Source organism: Manacus candei, unplaced genomic scaffold, assembly GCF_025592945.1.
Source record: "Manacus candei isolate 608988 ecotype Guabito, Panama unplaced genomic scaffold, ASM2559294v1 h1tg000069l, whole genome shotgun sequence".
In the NCBI taxonomy this organism is placed as follows: domain Eukaryota; kingdom Metazoa; phylum Chordata; class Aves; order Passeriformes; family Pipridae; genus Manacus; species Manacus candei.
Genome location: NW_026138117.1, coordinates 3,781,755 through 3,800,437, shown reverse-complemented (window position 1 = coordinate 3,800,437; position 18,683 = coordinate 3,781,755). Strand labels below are relative to the sequence as shown.

General features: G+C 43.2%; 2 protein-coding genes across 5 annotated transcripts in view; one reads left to right on the top strand and one right to left on the bottom strand.

The window, feature by feature from the left end:
- EIF5B (eukaryotic translation initiation factor 5B) overlaps positions 1-775 on the bottom strand; it is a 36,567-nt gene extending 35,792 nt beyond the window's left edge. The window contains exon 1 of the mRNA XM_051806790.1: positions 647-775. Coding sequence (XP_051662750.1) covers positions 647-681 — 35 coding nt within the window. The 5' untranslated portion in view covers positions 682-775. The remainder of the gene's footprint in view (positions 1-646) is intronic.
- A 1,921-nt stretch (positions 776-2,696) lies between these two features.
- Positions 2,697-12,075, top strand: TXNDC9 (thioredoxin domain containing 9). 4 transcript variants are annotated; one of them, XM_051806834.1, is made up of 5 exons: positions 2,697-2,799; positions 4,432-4,648; positions 6,915-7,033; positions 8,950-9,204; positions 10,540-12,075. In XM_051806834.1, exons 2-5 carry the CDS (start codon positions 4,460-4,462, stop codon positions 10,655-10,657), a joined length of 681 nt encoding a protein of 226 aa, XP_051662794.1. In that variant the 5' UTR covers positions 2,697-2,799; positions 4,432-4,459; the 3' UTR covers positions 10,658-12,075. The 4 variants fall into 4 exon arrangements, with proteins under 4 accessions (XP_051662794.1, XP_051662797.1, XP_051662796.1 ...); XM_051806837.1 differs by having other exon boundaries at positions 2,742-2,905; XM_051806836.1 differs by lacking the exon at positions 2,697-2,799 and adding an exon at positions 2,801-2,909.
- Positions 12,076-18,683: the final 6,608 nt, after the last annotated feature.

Genomic DNA, 18,683 nt, shown 5'->3' with positions numbered 1-18,683 from the left:
AACTACTTGTCAGTATTAAAAGTTAAAAACACTCTTCAAACTTACAGTATCTTTGTATTAGTTACTTTACAGTGACAAGTAAAAACACGTTCTCTCCTGCTTGTGTATATACACACAACGCCACTCAGTCAGCATTCCATATGGTTAATACAGCTGCCTCTATAGGAAACTCTCACACACAAAAAAAGTTCACAGATGCGGCAGTGTCCACGACGATACAGACATAACCACAGAGGCGATCCTCCTACCATCCAACCACTAGAATATCCAACATCTGCATTTATTAAACACGCAGATATCTCTGTCACAGCATGAAGCACGTAGATATCACTGTCTCAGCACGATCTATTGCACTAACGCCCGATAAGAGAGAAAAAATAATTAATAAACCAACACCTGAGGCACCGCAATTGCACTAAGCGGCTATTTTTCGGCTGGCAATCGAGCCGCCTGCCCCTCACGGACAAACACACGCACGGCCGGGCCGAGCCAGGCCTGACGCGCCCCGCCTGCGACGAGGCCGCGAGCCCCGGCCGGGCCCGACGCCTGACTCAGCGCCGTGTGGGCCGTGTCACGCCGCCGCGGGCGGCCCGGGGCAGGGGTCCCGGTGGCGGGACGAGCGGGGGGCAATCCCCGTACCCCTCACCTCTCCTCGCTCCGGTTCTTCTGCTTCTTGCCCATGGCGGCGACACCGGCGCGCGACCCCTCAGCGCAGCCCGCGCACCGCCCCGCGCATATGGCACCGCCGCGCGCTGCGCACGCGCTCGCCCCGCCCCGCCCCCGCCCCGCCACGCTGTGAGGCCTCCGGGCGCTGGCGCCCCCCGGCGGCCGGAGGGGGAACGGGCGGCGACCGAGAGGCTCCTGGAACCGGCCCCGATCCCGTCGGTCTGGCCCTCGGGCAGCCCCCGGGAGAACGTCTAAGGGACGCCCCGAATCTGTAGTTTCCCTCCTGCCTCCCCAGTGGGCCTAAGACTTGCTGGCAGGATTGTGGCCCATTTAGCCCCGAAACCTGACTGAACAGTCAAATTTAACATGTTTGGAAAGGTTTTACCGGTAGGCAAATAGAAAGGCTAGGTCTAAGTGTGGGAACGGAAAGGCTAAGGGGGAAGTTTTTAGGGAACAGAGCAGCAGGACAGTGACCAGGCAGTAGCTCAGGTGTGGGACATGCCCAGGACACCTCACTGCTCCTCTGGGCACACAAGGAGTTTTCCCCCAGCCCTTCGTGGGCTCTGCTGGTCCATCATCCCCAGCACTCCCCCACGTTGGAAGTGAAGTGTAACCAAAACTCCACCATCTGACTCTGAGGTGACTGGCCCTTACAGGGGGGGCCAAGGAGGCAGCACTGGGTTTGTGGCAGTGACCAAACTCAGCTCCAGGGATGGAAGATGTTCCATGGCAGGGAAATTGGCTGCCGGGCAGCACTAAAAGGATGGTAATTCATTCCCCCCTTTGCCAAACTTTCTCAGTGTACAAAACTTTCCCTCCCACTTCCCTCCAAGGAGCCTTGGGAGCAGACACGCTGCTGGGCTGTCTCACAGGAGAGTCCAGGTCCTGCTGCTGTGGGGCAGGAGGCAGCTGACATCCACAGACACACAGCATGGAAGCAAGGCAGCAAACAGCGTATTGAGGCAGAGGGGCTCTCTGCTGCACCCCCACCTCCTCCTGACAAGAGTAAAGCAAGGTGGAGTAGGAATAACAACACTCACAGGGAGCACAGCCATCACTCTATGTATTTAATAGGCTTTGAGAGCTGCACGTGTTCTGTCGTCATCACTCCATCACAGTAATTCCTCTGACGGACAGAGCAGATCTCTTCACCTTGCAACCCGAGGATTGCTTCACTCCCTAAAACCCTAACTTTCTTATTTCTCTCTGCCTTTGAACAGCTGTAGCTCCCTATCAACCTCTCCCACCCAGGCTCCCAGCAGACTTCAGATAAGGATGAGTTTATCTTCCCGCCGCACCTTGCCTGTCAGCCCACTTCGGTACTGGGGAGTCAGATTTCAAAGAAAGACGACAGCAGAACACTTGAGTTGTTTTTTTTGAAGATACGCTTTAATATCCCATTATTTAAATCAGAGGACCTTCCAGCGCACTTACAAGAGGAAGCAGAGACGACGAGCCCCTGCTGCTGCAGCACATCCCACCTTCTCGCCGGGGCGGCCCCGCTCCTGCAGCGTGACTCACCTCCCGCCCTCGCTCCGGGGGCCCGGCCCCGGGGCTCCCGGCCGACACACCCCCGCGGGGCTGCGGCCCCGGCAACACACGCACAACCCCGAGGAGGAATCCCCAAAATACCGGCGGCAGCGGCGGCGCACGATCCCAGCTCCCACTTCCCGCTACAGCCGCCAGAGCCTCCGGAGCGCCTGGAACGGGAAGGGTGGGGCTTGGAAGGGCGGTGCCACGCCCCCGCCGCCCGCGGCCGAGCCCCGCCCGTGGCAGCGCGGGAGGGCCGTGGGAACGCGCGGCGCCCGGTCCGGCACAGCCCCGCCGGTGAGGGGAGGGCGGGGGGCGGGGCCTCCTCGGGGCGGGGCTGCGGCGGCGCGGCAGGAGGGGGGGCCGCCCGGGGCGCAGGTGCGGCGCACACACGCACCCGGCACGCGCGCGGGGCGCACGCGCACGTCAGGCGTCCGCGGCCAATCAGCGCGTCGGGAGGAGTTCCGCGGGCGCGGGCGGGGCCGCCCGTAGGGACGCGCGGTCGCCGGCCCGGCCAATCGGCGCGCCGGGGAGTCAGCTCCGCGCGCGCCCCGCCCCGCGCTGTCTCTCGCGATACCGCGGTCGGGGCGCGGCCGGTGGAGGGTGAGCGGCGGTGCCGGGGCCGTGTGGGGGCCGTGGCCACGGGCGGCAGTGCCGAGCCCGGCGGGGCGAGCGGTGCAGTGTCCCGGGAGAGCTCGTCCGGAGCTGGGTGGGTGCGTTGTCTGTAGCGTTGTCTGTAGCGCCCCTGCGGAGGGGGGCGCTTGGCGCCTGCGCGGTGCCCCCGCCGTGTGCCACCCCCTCGGCCGGGCCCCCTGCGCCCCTTCCCGGCCCAGCTGCAGAACCGCGGCCCCGGCAGTGGTGCCGAACCCTCAGGCTGCGTAGGAGAATCCTGTTGGCACCCGGCATTCCCCTGGGGCGCCGGGAGCCCTCGGGCTGTCGTAGATCCTGGCTGGGATTGGTCTTCCTTTTTCTTCCTGTTTGTTGGGAGGACGAGTCTCTGCCTCAGCTGAACAGGGTTCCCTCCCTCTCCTGGAGACCTGCTGGCCTCTGATCTGCGCTGGCAAGGTTCCTGTTCCCTCTGGAAGTACAAGAGAAGGGGTTAGGGAACAGAGAGATTTGTGGTTAGCAGCTTTGGGAAGAGGGGGGGGAAGGCGAGGTGCTGCGAGTCGGGGAGCGTGGCAGTGACACGAGTGGATGTGGCGGCAGGCTGGGCGCTGCTGCTGCAGTACACTTGGAGTGCTGCCCTCGTGTTGGTACTTTGCCTGTCGCTACTTAAAGTGCTTTTCTTGCTTCTGTGTGCAACGTGCTTGCACAGCCAGTGGCACTGGCAGCTCAGCTGCTTTGAAATACAGCCAGGAGTACCCTGGAACCCAAACTCAGCACATCAGAACCATGGCCTGCGGGTTAAGAACCTGAGTAGGGTGACGGTGTGCTGTCCCCTTTTCAGACTGTCAGTCACTACACTGGCAGTTTTCTGCAGTGTCAGTTTATTGGTGAGAACAATCGATTGTGTTGTCACAGCTCATCATGCACCTCAGTTAGTATTTTGTACCTTTTGATGTGTTTGAGCCGGGAGAAAATAATTTTGGCTGTCTTTCTTCACACAGCAATAGGTAGTGGCTTTTAAATCCTGTTGCTGGCTACCATAGGGGGGTGTTTGCCATAGCAGTTTTCTGGGACTAATTAAAGCAGTGTATTGGCCTAAAGCATTTGCTGTTAAGCACCTCATCTTTCTTCTAGATGAGGAGTGTTAACACAGATATGTTAACATGCCTGAGATGCTTAAAGTAATTGCTTTAAACTACTGCCAGAAACTTGTATACTGAGCATTGCTTAGATTTGTTCTGAGACATCTTATACCTCCTATAACAGCAGCTTGGAGCTTTCCAACTGCATCTTCTTGTTTCAGAATATTTATTAAAGGTAGGTGCATCTGGCTCACTGCTTTGGAACTGGTGATTTTTTCTTCTTTATATTAACAAGTGGTTTCATTTTCCTCTGCACTTTAAATATGTGGCTTTGGGGCTGAGAGAACAGGACTTGACTTGTATCTTTGTTACCATTTGTGTTCCTTGTGAAAGTATTCTCCAAAGGGGGTTGCAGTATAGAAAAGAACTATCTACTCCTATCTTCAAACAGCACAGTATTTTGTTTCTCTAGGGTGTGAACTGCAAGAGAGATCAGGCTTTTAATTGTTTGCATAACTGTTAATTCCTTGTGTCACTATTTCCACAGCTCTGAAGAGATCACTGCCCAGCTAAAGATGGCTGCCGATACCCCTGTTGACATACTTCAAAAAGTTCTGGAGAATGAAATCCTTCAGTCTACCAAGGTTGTGGAAGAACATCTGGATGCTGAAATACAGAAGCTGGACCAAATGGATGAAGATGAACTGGAACGCCTTAAACAGAGGAGGCTTGAGGCACTAAAAAAGACTCAGCAGCAGAAACAAGTAATTCCTGTAGTACAGGCTCTTGATGTGTTACATGTAACAGACTTTTGGGAAATCCTAGGGAAATTGTGTATGTGAATTAAGTGCTTTGGGATTGTTTTGCTGGTTTGGGGTTTTTTTTATTCTTCATCACCTTTTCATACTTATTAATTTTAAATTATCTAGGAAAGCAAGTGCCTGTCCATGTGTGCATGCTTTGTGTTTTTTAACAGGAGGAGAGAAGCACCTCTGTGATTGTTTACAATACAGATAGGATAAAGATTCTCCTACAGAGATTTGAGTGTGTCCATTTTCACTGAACTTTACTATGTGGTAGCATAAGCCTTGTAGGCAACCTATTCATAATCCTTTAGGATCCTTCTTTTCTTTCTTCAGAAGCTTCCTTCTGAAGCTTCTGGATTGTTACTTGTGGCATGTAGGTGATGCATGCTGTTCTCTTAAGGTATTTTGTAGAAGGATGATACCGGGTTTTTCCTTGTCCCTAGGGTGGAATCGTTTGTCGCACTCCTTCTAACCCAGTGGAATGTTGTCTTTGTATGACCATTCATGTCTTCTTACAGGAAAGAAATTCTCCCTTGGTCCTTGATACCTCATGTCAAATTGTGGTCTTTGTGCTCCCTCAAAAGTCTCTTTGAACAATAGTTCTCACCAAAATTTTGGTAACATATGGTGTGAGACCTGAATTGTAAACAGGGAAGCCATAGGTTTCTTAGCTTACTCCACCTAAGCAAACCCAACTAAAGAAATAGATTTTGATGGGGGAAAGGTGATTGGGTTGAGAGGAGATGCTCTGCCTCTGATGGAATCCTTAAAAGCTAATGCCAGGCTTTGAAACGGGAATGCAGTAAAATGGCATGGCATGGTTGGGATGCTGGAGGACAGGCAGCATTAGCAGCTTAGATTCTCTAAATGCAGAAGTAGAGAAAGTGGCACACTGTTTTTGCTTGTTTTCAGAAGTTCAGTTTATGTTTGATTCTAGTGTTTTCCTTTTTCAGAAGTCATAACACTTGGATGTGAACATGTGATAGATCTCAGGCAAAAACATTTTCATGTTGTTTGGTCTTAAGTCACTGTTCTCATACATTTTCAAATGCAAATGTGAAGTAGGATACTGCTCAGTAACAGGAGTGTGCTGCCACAGTATTCCAGAATAAAATTGTGCAGAGGGGAATTAATGCATACTCACATACTCATTGTCATTTGCATCATGGTGACTTTTTCATATGCTCATACTTCTATGAATTTTTAATGTATACAATATTCAGGAAACTCTTTGTTCTATCCTAATTTATCTTACAGGATATCTTTGGTTTGCTCAGAAGCCTTTTTTTTTTAGTCTTAACTCTGCTAAGACAAAACTGGAAGATCAAGAACAGTGATTTATCAAAAATTTTTTCCCTCATTGGAAACTAAAGTGTTTTGTCAAATTTTGTCATACTGTGCTACTTCTAATCATTTAGCTTAGTTTGTACTTGTTTTAATACACTGCAATTAACTTCTAGTAATGTAGAAGCTGGATTTTTCCTTAAGTGTGTCTGTTGAAAATCTGGAAGATTAGCTTTTTGTAAACTGTATTTACACACTTAATCAGGCAGTTTTTGAAGTTACATATAAATTTTATCTCGTGAGATTCTGTTTCTCCATACATTTTATGATTAGTGGTGCATATGTGTTTTCTGAATGGTTTTCTGTGAGCCTGGTTCCTGTTAACATCCCTTCAGTGTATTTTTGATAGATAAACATCGTCTATTGCAGATGAGCTAGTAGGCTTTTTTCATAGAGGAAAAACTTAAAAGAAATCTGTTTAATACATGTAGTGGCTTGATTAAGTTTTAGAGAAGAGTTCTGAAATGTACAAAAACATTTCAGAGAGAGTAGCCCAAGCTGTCAACTGGCGCTTTTCAAATGCTGAGAATTTTTGTTACGGTATTCTTTGAACTAGTCTTGTCTTAGTGGGAGGCTGCATTGCAGACATTTATGCAGCTCTGTACAAGATTTGTATTTTCAAATAAGCAAGGGTGGCCTTACTGCTCAACCACATATCTGCTGTTGAAAAAGAGGCAAGCCCAAGCCTAGGCCTAGTGGTATTTACATATTTTGAAAATGTAACTGAAGCACAGGATATAATTTGTTTCTCTTTGACTGTATGAAATGGTTTTTCACTTCAGGCCCCCTCTTTAATTTTTCTGAAATCTGTAGAGCTTGCACACCAGATGCAGGACTAACAAACTCTATGCTAATTATTTCCTTTTATGTTTTCCAAAAGGAATGGCTTTCAAAAGGACACGGAGAATACAGAGAAATCCCCAGTGAGAGAGACTTTTTCCAAGAAGTCAAAGAAAGTAAAAATGTTGTTTGCCATTTCTACAGAGATACAACATTCAGGTATAGTAAATAAGCCATGCTGAAGAAACCTTTTGTGTAGAGGTGTCTACAAAAACAGATGTATTCTTTTATTCTTTCAAATCCCACAAATAAGCAGGCATTTTTAGAAGTATTCAAATTCTTTCATTACAAATCTCACTTCTCAAGACATTTGATTTTTTTAAAATGTATTTTTTCCATTAGAGTTATTCCGAACGTGATTTGACAACAATTAATACTCTGTTATATAATTGATTAAAACATAAATGTACAACCTTTTTTACAATATTTGAGAGACTGCTGTGTTTCATTATTGATTTAGTTTGAGGCAGCCAATCTGTGAATGTAGTGACCGTAGCAGAGCAGCATTTCAGAAATATGGCTTTGGTTATTCCAGATAGAAATATTCTTGGCAGGTCTGGCAAACAAAAATAAAAGTATAACCAAAATCTCGTCTATGCATCTTGAGAATTTAACCTTTTACTTTGAAAGGATCTCTGGATACAAATTGCAGCTGCTTTCCCTTTGTGACTGTGCCTTTGTGATTATGGCACTTCTTTAGGGTATGAGACACCTAGCTCTGAGAATATGTCCTGACTCAAAATAGGAACTGAAAATGAGATCTCCCACTTCCTTGGAAGAATTTCAGAAGTTCTGGGTTATAGGCTGTTCCTCACTGGGTCTCTTTCAATGTGTTCTGTTAAAATGCAGTTGGAAAGTAGAGTAGTTTGTTGAAGGAGGAGCCAGTTGTCCTGGTTTTGGTTTGTTGGGGGTTTTTTTTCCCCCAAAGGTGTTATGTTCTCTCTAGCTTACAGAATATAAACTGAAACAGCCTCAATGTGAGAAACTGAAAGAAGTCAAGGCTGGATTATGCAGTGAGGTATCTGTGTCCCACATATAAGTTCAGTGTTTAAGTTTCAGAAATACACGAGGTGGTTCTATTTGGCTAGCTTTTACTCAAAGAAATTGAAAGCTGTCACTGCAAATAAAGTAGCTTAGAAACAGGTTTGGGTTGTTTGGTTCTTACGTCTTGAACCAGCAAAGTCTGGTAGACTCAGACAGGAGAATGAACTTTAGAGGAAGTGCTTTGTAAAATGTGTTGTGCTGACAACCAGCTTGAAGCCCATGTCTCTGGTTAACCAACCACCATACCAAGTTGCTTTCATCTTTGCTTCCTCCAGCTCTTTGTTCTGTTCAGCTCTCCTCTTTAGTTGAAGGACAATCACATCGGCATTTTTGCAGCTAAGCCAAATTTCTTAGAGAAGATGATCCAGAGAGTTGAGGTTGCAGGTGACGAGTCCACAAATCTCTGCTATCTGACAAGTATTTTGAGCAGTTCTGGCACTGTCCCTCAGCTGAGAAACAATTAGTAAAGAATTGTATACTTACTCCTATTCCATGGCAACAGAAAAGTGAAATACTTTGCCTGTAGCCCTGCTGTAGCAGTCTGTGCAAATCACTTTTTTTTTTCCCCTTACAGTGAATTACTGCATCTCAGCTGTGAAGGTAGTGACTGCAAAAATCCAAAATGCTGTAACATGTTGAAAGTACTTCTCTGAAGAAACCTTGCATAGCGAAATTTTTCCAGCTGACAGGGAGCAAAGCTAGAGCAGGAACAATAGAAATCAGAAAGAAATGAAAGAAATGAAAGAGAGGCTTGCAAGTGTATGTGGAATAATTAGGAAGAAATTAGAGAAGTGAATGGTGTAATTGTGCACTAAAGGTGCTCCAGGCTGTTCCTCTATTAGTCATTGAATCCAGCTACGTCTAAAACACAGTTTCTGTTGAAACTAAATTCTTAATTAGAAAAGTCATGTCTGAGGTAGTAACATGACAGAACTAGCTCTTTACTGCTCCTTTTAAACTTTCTCTAAAATACATGTTATTCACTGTATTCATTCTAACACTTTACATATTTTGGGTAATTTTTTCTACAGGTGCCAAATAATGGACAAGCATTTGACTGTATTGGCAAAAAAGCACATTGAGACAAAATTCTTGAAACTAAATGCTGAAAAATCTCCTTTCCTGTGCGAGAGACTGCGCATCAAAGTAATTCCCACTCTAGCACTAATAAAAGATGGAAAAACGCAAGACTACGTTGTGGGCTTTACTGATCTCGGCAACACTGATGACTTCACTACAGAAACCTTAGAATGGAGATTAGGCTGTGCAGACATAATTAATTACAGGTAATTAATCGGTTTGTGGTTGTTTTATTTTCAGATAAAGTGCAAGGAGAACATACTTGCAGACAGGAAAATCTGTGAAAGTTTTTAACTTTGATATGAGAGTTTAATCTGAATGCTCTGGCAAGGGAAGGAAGAGAATCTCTTTGGCAAAGTATTGAGCCCTTGTAGTAAGTGTTATGTTGTCCTTTTTGTATAGTAATAAAAATAAACCCAGTTCTTCCAATGAGGTGTATGGAGTAGCTGTGCTGCTTTGATGTGGCCTCAAAGTTGTGCATCTCATATAATCCTGTCTAAATCAGCTCTAGATGCTTCTTGTCGCAGCTACAACGCAGTAAAATCTACCTCAGAGACAACTCAGGAAGTCCTCTTTAGTCCATATCACACACATGGATATGTTTGTTTTCCAATGAACAGTACAGAAAAGGAAAATAAATTGAAGAAGTGTAAATAAATTATTTGAGTACCAGTACAATATAATCATAATAGATACTACATTAAAGGCTACAGGACAGAAGGCAGTAGTAGATATGTCACCACAATAGCCTAACTTCACAGGAGAATTATTTACCAAGACTTTTTGCTTTGCTTTGCAGTGTGGCTCAAATGTCATCTTTATTTTTTTAGGTTAATTTTGGTCTTTTGTTTTTAATGTCTTTGGCACTGTTCTATTTGGCTTAATAGCTGTTGAACTTCAGGTGAAGTGACTGAAATTAAAATTTGTAACTCAGAACAAGTGGTAATTCCCAGTTCAGTAACAAGCAAATCTGCAGAGGAGTCAAAGGCAGCTTGGATGTATATTCTAGACAGCAACAGCCTTTTATGGGAAAAATCTTTCACAGGATTTATACCAAACAGTATTGAATTTGCTAAATATGAATACATTGTCTTATGGCATAAATTTGCTTCCTACTTGACCTTACTAGTACTGTGTATTTGGTTTTGACTCCTTGTGCTGTGGGGGAGTTGCTTCATTTTTCGTTCATTTTGCCAGACCCTGGCTTTGCAAAGTGAGCCATGTTTCCACACTGCTCTGAAAATAATGTCCTGCTCTCTGGAGTCCCTGAAAAGGGCATAGTCTTCCTCAGAGCCTAGAAATAGTTATTTGCCTTCAACCTGTGGGATAGCAGATGGTGAAAGGATAAACTGTATTTAGGGGAAAAACTGTTCAGGTCAGATTTTTATGCTGGCAACATCACGGTGGTGCTTAAAGTGGCTTTAGGGAGTCAGCATTGTGGTCTCTTACGATTTTTTTCTGGAGAAACAGGTCATTAGAGATGCTGCTTATTGGCTGTATGAATATGTCTTTAATCAACTTGTCTTACCCTTTTCCCCTAGTGGAAACTTGATGGACCCACCTTTTCAAAGTCAAAAGAAGTATGGAACAAGCTTTACAAAGCTGGATAAGAAGACCATCAGAGGAAAGATATATGATTCAGATTCTGATGATGACTAGAAGAGCTACTAAATATATTTGTAAATCATCTTTTGTTTATGCGTGGTACATTTCTAAGAATGTTTTTTATAAAGCTTACTGCTTTTCATTACATCTGCACATAATTCTCATTTTTCTATACAGTTTTATACAACTGAGTCATAGCGGAAAAAAGCTTAAATATTTTTTTTTCCTCTTTTGGAAGTCATTTGTAATTCAAAAATCTTAGTCCTTCTAACTAAATGACATGGCAAATGATGAATTTTGTTTTTAGTAAGTGTAAGCTTATGAAATGTTTTGAAGTAACTTAGAAACAGCTGTATGAAGTCAGACCAAAGTTCCCTCTGGCCCAGCATCCAGTTTCAGTGGCTAAAAGCAGATGCACAAGGAAGAGTGAAAACAGGGTGAGCAGATAGCAATGCTTCCCCACAATCTGTGAAGCAATCTGTGGCTTGGGGAACTCTGTATCTGAGAGCATTTGCTGGTTAAAATAATGGAAGAAAAATGTCTTTAAAACCTCATCCAAGTATCCACATCATGTGGCAAGGAGGCCACAGTTTAACTGTGTTGAGTGAGGAACGAATTCTGTTGGTTTTGTTAAATCTGACAGCTACAGGAGTTTTTTTCTGTTTTTTCTTTATTAAAAGAGGTAACAGACACTTTAAAAAATTATTTTTCTCCATCAGTTCCTCTTCCAGTTGTCTTTTTAAGTTTATTCTTTTATTATCAGTAAAGCCCCACAAAATGATTAGTAAAGAAATTGTGCATTTTAACAAATGATTCTTTATCTTATGGTGCCATATCATGACATTAAATAAATTAACTGCATTGTGCTATAAATTGTAAAAACAGTCATAACTTCTGTGAATTCTGAAACAGATGGCCAAGAGAAATGCCTTTGTACCATCTATGTCATGACACTGCATGTCAGAGCTGATACAGCAGGTAATAGCACATAGCGACAAGCTTATTGAAAACTGCCTTGTTGATGGGTTTGTATAATTCTGTGGTTGTGAATGTTTGGATTTTATAGGAGATGCTTTGTACAAGAGAGTAGAATAGAGAAAAGTATTTGGGAGAAACCTTGATGGTTAAGTTTAGATATAGCACCGCATACTGTGTACTGTTCTTCAGTAATGGACAGAATTTTCAAGGGAGATCTTCCTTGGACACAATGTAAAATTTCTGGCTAGGTGAAGAGTTGATGAGTTTTCTTTTTGTTTTCAAAAAAAAAATTTGCTTTGTGCTGAAGGACCCTTTTTGAGGTGGTATTTGAATCCATTTGGCCCAAAAAGCAGTGAAGTGGGTCTAGTCAATTTGCTGCCTTGTAGTGGAGAACACTTGTGATTGGGCCAGCCCAGCAATATATCTCTTTAAGTTTAAAAAATTATATTTTATTTCTGTTCATGTACATTGAAATAAAATTATTTTAATTCTAATGTTGACTACTGCATCCTTTCAAAGAAGGAAATTTAGGTACTGTGGGTTAATTTTCTTTTAATAAAGTCCATCAGAAAGTTTTATGAGCTCTTTCCAGATTTCTAGCAAACTACTTACAGTTCTGTCTTAACAGTATGAGATCTCTATGAGAAGGCAATCAGCTTAAGATGTACACAGCTGCCTCTTCATCCAGGAGAAGCATAAAGTAGACCTCCTTTGAGTTGATATCCTTTTTAATGCACAAACTCTCCAAATGCATTAGAAAGTGCTCCTTTTTCTTTTTTTCTTTATCCAGTTGCATGAAATTCAGGAAACCGATGTTCCAACAGTATCTTTACAAGTGTCTTAGCAGGACTCATCTCTGAGTCTAATTATGTTGAACAGGCTGTGGAAATACAAAATCATGTCTAATGCAGTTGCATGCTGTGTGGAAACACGTGGGCTTGTCAGGATTCCAGCATGGTGCGCTGTTGGAGGTTACTCAGTTCCACGTGTGAATAGCCTCGTTACAAACTCAATGCAAATCCTACTCGGAGTCTGTGGTTTCATGTCACTTTAAGCTGATGGGTTTTTTTCCTAGGTTAATCTTCCTTCATCCTTCCTGGGAGATCTTTTTCATCTCGTTTGTAACATGACCACACATACTCCAGTGCTGATACAAGGAGTTTGCAGGAATGTGTGGTTTGAGTAGAATCATAGAATGATGGTCTGGCCTGAGTTGGAAGAGACTTTAAAAATCATCTAGTTCCAATCCCCTTGCATTGGACAGGGACACTCTTGCCATGGGTATAGACGGAAATTGAGACTGTTTGTAATAATAAGTTTAACTTCATTTTGAAGTAGCAGTCTCCTAGATCTGTTCCTTCAGTTCTTTCATGTCTGCTTTCTGCATTTTCTGTCTTGAATGAACGTTAAAACCGTTACTGAACAGTCCTCTTGGTGACATCTCCATTTTGCATATTACTTTGAGATGAACAATCCCAACCCAAAAATTTTATTTTTGCAGAAACCTATAAGTTCTTTAAGAAGTGGGAAATCTGTCCAGGTTGAGTAGTGAGGAACAAATTATTCTTGTGTTGTAGAGTTCAGTGATTTTGCAGTGCCCATTAATTTAATGAATTGTCTGTGATAATAAAACCTGGGACAGCAAGCTAGAAGTGTCACAATACAGAGAACACCAGCTGAAACAAATGTCAGCTGTTCAGACTTGAAAAGCAGAAAGATTAACTTTATTAACAGCGATCTAGTGGCCATATGGCTAATAAATGAGATGATGATGATGATACTCAATATCCAGAAAGGACACAGGTTGCACATGGTTAATTGCTTGTGGCAGATAGATTGGACATGACTGACTACGGTTCCTGAGCCCAGGCTAGTCACAAAATGGTACCTGGTCTGGCATGTGTTGTCCATGAAAGGGTGTTAGACAGCGAAGAGATCAGAAATGTTCACGTCTAGCTTGGGAGTGATGGGGCTTATGCCCAAACTCAGCATGTCACTATTTAGTAATGATTAGTGCTTTAGTCTGTGCCAGGTGCTTGCATGAAGTGATTGTTGAAGAAATGCATGAAGGCAGTAATAACCAAACAGGATCTGGGTTGTTCAGCTCTTAATGCTGGATTATTTGGACTTCACTGGACATTCCTTGATCACTGATTGATCTTGTGTTTCCCTTGTGCTGGTCTGCTCAAGAAATCTACCCAGAAATTAAGTGCTGAGTTGAGCTTTGGGATTTGGAAAGAATGAAGAAGTCTAGTCCCAGAAAGAGAGAGGACAAGAAACAAATTCTGGAGAAGGCGACAACGGCACAGCTGCTCTCAGACCTCGTTAGTAGGCTGGATTGCCTGCAAGTGTCATAGGGAGTCATAATGTCATAAGTGTCATTGGGGGAGGCCAACTCAAAAGATGAATTGATGCCTTCTAGTCCTCTGTTCCAAGTAACCCCCATTGTGCTATTTACCATCTAGAAATTCTAAAATGAAAACTTTTCTATGGAATTTTCTGTAGAAAATTTAGGCTTTGAACAGTACAGTTTCTAAAATAAGCCCTTTGTCTTCCATTTAAGAGCAAAGCTGGTGTCTTCAACTCAGTGTGAGGAATGTTGTCATTTCATCTCCCGCATGCACACACAAACAAGCACAAGCTGATGCAGAAATAAGATGGCTTTTGTACTCATTGCATATACAATAGCTGTGTATTTCAGTTTTTGAAAGGAAAATTCTTTCAGTAGTGGGTTGATCTGTCTGTCTGTTTAGAACAGCTCTATACAACTGTTTGAGAGTGAGAGTTACACTCTGGAGTTGAAGAAAAGCCTCTCTAGGAATTGGAAGTAGAAAGTACTTGATGTTACAGTAGAATATTTTAGAATGTTCTGAGGGGAATGTTGCCCCTGAGCCCCCCTTAAAGGATAAATAGAGATAGGTTCCACCACATTTGCCAAAAAAAGGTCTACTCTGAACTTTTGTTGTTGGATCACGCTTTGGAGCCTTCAGCAGTAAGTCTGTCCAATATGATTGTGGTGATCTGAGACAGTGCAGTCTGGCAGGTGCTCCTTGTTACCTGTCCCCCTGCAAAGCGCTGTTCTATATCCTATGCTACAAAAGGGAACTTATGCTCATACCTTCTTCATCAATTTAAAGGTAACACATCAAACTGGCTAAAGTAGTACCTGAGACCCCAGAGCTTCACCCAAAAAAACTCTTGTTCAAACTTGGTGAATTAACTTTAAATGCACATACACTGAGAGATATTTGATGCTTGTTGATGGAAAGGAAGTAGTTAAGAAAACATGCTTTTAGAAATCCTATGAGGTGCATGTTGTAAGGCTACATTTTTTTGGATCAGTTATTATAGCCATGGTTTAAGCTGCCTAAGATAAACCACAACTGATCCAGTAGCCACATAGCTCAGTGTTGAATCTGTGTAATATGCTTTGTGTTTTTGAGCACCACCTGTTCAAGTGTCACCTGCCCGATGGTACGATTTCAACATTTAACTCCTATAAAAAAGGGTTAAAAATTAACTTACCTGCATCACAAACCACACAATCTCCAGTAATGATTGGCTTTTCCCAAGATGACATTGTATGAAAATCAGGTGATTGTAATACACTAAACAACATTAATTGCCTTCCTGATCTACTTCCTCCTTGCTAATTATTCCTTTTGTTAGTGTGCTGCCCTAGAAAAAAGCCTGAAATTGTTTCCTGTTTGGTTTCTAAAACGTTGAGAGTCCTCAACGCTTTGCATCATTAATTCCAGGCACACAGAAATGCTCTTAATAGTTATAGAATCATAGAATGGTTTGTGTTGGAAACATCACCTCGTTCAAACCCCCCTGCCATGGGCAGGGGCACCTTCCACTAGACCAGGTTACTCAAAGCTCCATCCAGCCTGGCCTTGAACACTTCCAGGGCAACCAACTTCTCTGGGCAACCAAAATCCAAACCTACCCTCTTTCAGTAGTACCCCTTATCCTATCACTACATGCCCTTGTACAAAGTCCCCCCCCCAGCTCTCTTGTTGGCCTCCTTTAGGTACTGGAAGGTGCTGTAAGGTCTCCCCAGAGCCTTCTCTTCTCCAGGCTGAACAGTCCCAACTCTCTCAGCCTGTCTTCATATGAGAGGTGCTCCAGCCCTCTGATCAACTTAGTGGCTCTTCTCTGGACTTGCTTTAGCAGGTCCACATCCTTCTTACGTTGGAGGTCCGGAGCTAGATGCAGTATTCCAGGTGGGATCTCATGAGACCTTAGTGGAGGGGGAGAATCACCTCCCTCGACCTGCTGTTCACAGTCCCTTTGATGCAGCCCAGGACACAGTTGGCTTTCTGAGCTGTAAGTGCACATTGCTGGCTCTTGTTGAGCTTCCTGTCAACCAACACTCCCAAGTCCTTCTCCTCGGGGCTGCTCTTAATCCATTCATCCCCCAGCCTGCATTTGTGCTTGGGCCCTCAGCACCTGTTCATTTCTGAACATAGTGAAAACTGAGAGCCTTCTGTCTTACAAGTTTGAAGACCTTTGCTATTTAAAAGATATGTAGATATGGCACTTAGGGACATGGTTTAGGGGTGGAATCGGCAGTGCTGGGTTAATGGTTGGGCTAGATGATCTTTTCCAACCTAAATGATTCTATGATTACTTCCAGGTATACTAGATATAGAAAAGAAAAACTATTGAAATTTAATTATTAAACTGGGTGTGTCTCTTTAAAAGTTGGGGAGTACAGCTCTGGAGGGATTGTCTGAGATGATGCTACAGATGCATTTTTAACTGGTCAGTTAGTGGTAGGCATCCGATGTGCGTCAGAAGTGATGGGCAGCTTCCCTATAAAGCAGTTACAAAGTCTGTGAATACCTGATGTTACCTATAATTACACACAAGACAAAAGGAACAGCCTGAGAAATGCATCTGCCTGTCAATGTTATGAAACCAGTTGAACTCACAAGAGACTATAATTAATGTGGTATTGTTCCAGGTAATTTTAGATAGTATTCTTACCACCCAGTGACATGTGATGCTGTAACCTGCAACATGAAGGAGAATAACATGTACAATATATAATGCTATTTTAAAAAATGTTGGTCCATTTTGATCACATCTCCATTAAGTGGAATGAAAAAACTTCACCTGGCATGAGGGTAAAAAAAAAGTCAAAATCTGCGAGTAGGAAAGAACTGATGGTATTGAACTTTGATGTGCTTTAGATCTCAGGTATGCTCCCTTCTAGTTTATGTAAAACAAGTGGAAAATGCTATTTTGTCAGGTGACATTTTTTTGTCCACTCTGTTCTGTCTTTAACTCAACGTAACAGTGTCAGTGACAGACCATGGAGAAACCATGTCTGTGGTCACTGACTGCAGCTTATTGCCAGAATGCCCCTGTGAATACGAGGAGGCTTTCCTGCTTCTTGAATTTAAGATGCAGATACCATTTGATAAGTGAACTCCTCCTCTTTCTCTGACTTTCCATCTCCTCCCTCCCTCAGTCACGCGCTGTGCTGACCAAAATCCAGGACAAAGAGAATATGTATTGGTACTGTACTGTTGATGTAATTTTCTGAATTAAATCTATCATAAAAATGAAAAATTGTGACATACTAGTGACAGATGCAGCCTACTCTCGTTAAGTGGTTCACCTGAATTCAATGCTCTGGGTTTACAGCCCCACAGCAGAAGATGGTGTTTTCTAACATCATGCAACTCTCATTACATGGTGGTGCCTTGGACAAATGCACTGTTCTGCTTCATTCAATGTATGTGAGCATGACTGTGTTTCCATAAAGGCTACCTACTTTTGGCTTTTACTCTATAAGGCAGTCGGCAAATTTTGTGAAGATAAAGAGGTTTTTAGCGAGAAAAAGTCCACTTCATAGTGCTACTGAGAAAATATCCTCTTATTTGGATGGATTTACACTGGAAATCATGTGAATACAAGGAATCTGTCGCAGGGACCTAAAAGCCTACAGCAGCACAGATAAAAATAATTGCACTTAAAACATAGCATCTACTCAGTAAGTATATAAAGAGCAATGCAAAGCAGAGGAGGCATTAAGAATTCATGTGACTACTGTGAAATGTAGAAAACATGTGGCTACATAGTTAATAAATGAAAGAGAAAAATACATAGCAAAAACAAACAGTATTTAAATTCAAAACTTTATCTTAAGGACTGTCAGCAAGTGACCAACACATTAGGAAAGAAATCTTACCTAAGATCAGAGGCTACTTCTCAAAAAAAGGTCTCAAGTCATCAGCATGAAAACAGGTTCAGTGACAGAGGAACACTAGTTTATTGTCACTAACATGATGCTGTTTTTATAAAATGTAACTGGATGTTAATACTAAATTACTATAATCTAATATAAATTGCCTTGTTCTGTAGAATTGCCTTGTTGCCATCAAGCTGTGCACTATGAACTTTCCCCAGATCATTTCTTCTGTCCTTCTTCCCTTCCAGCATTTCTTCAGTCACTATTTCCTTTTGAAAAGATTAAAGCCACACTGTACATGTGATGTTTCTATTTTCTACCTGTTAAACCTCTACTATTTGAAATGTTAAACCCCAGTAAAAGGACTAAGTGATAGTCTAGTCTGAGATACCACAAAGATATCAGGTTCATACATGAAAAATGGTTGCCTAGCCTTGTTGTAATCTTGGGAAGATGTCATTATGAGTTCTATACTTAAGACTCACCTTAACTCATATTCCAACCCTCCTGGAACAAGAAGGTTAGGTTCACCAGTGAAGGTTCCCTCTTTCATACTATCTCAGGATTTAAGTCTATGATACTTGTGTTTATTGATTTTTGAGGTGACACAACCCACTTGATCATCTCCTGTGCTTTACAGACTAATAGCCATCACTTGATTTTGAACCCAGTAATCAGTATCTGACCAAAACAGTGTTTCCTACCTGCCACATCTCAAGCCCAGAGGAGCAATGGGAATAGATGGATTTGTGATTTATTAAATAATGAGCAGAAAGGTACTGGAAAAAAATTTTGCCTTCCTACCCTCCACACATGCTGGGCAGTCTTGGGAAGAGAAAAATATGGCAAAGTGGACAGGATTGAAGGGCACTGGCCTCCCAGACCATCCTTCCTTCTCAA

Coding starts and splice junctions, on each gene's coding strand:
- TXNDC9 (XM_051806834.1), top strand. CDS start 4,460: ATGGCTGCCGATACCCCTGTTGACATACTTCAAAAAGTTCTGGAGAAT. Junction 7,034..8,949: donor TACAGAGATACAACATTCAG/GTATAGTAAATA, acceptor TTTTTTCTACAG/GTGCCAAATAATGGACAAGC. Junction 9,205..10,539: donor GCAGACATAATTAATTACAG/GTAATTAATCGG, acceptor CTTTTCCCCTAG/TGGAAACTTGATGGACCCAC.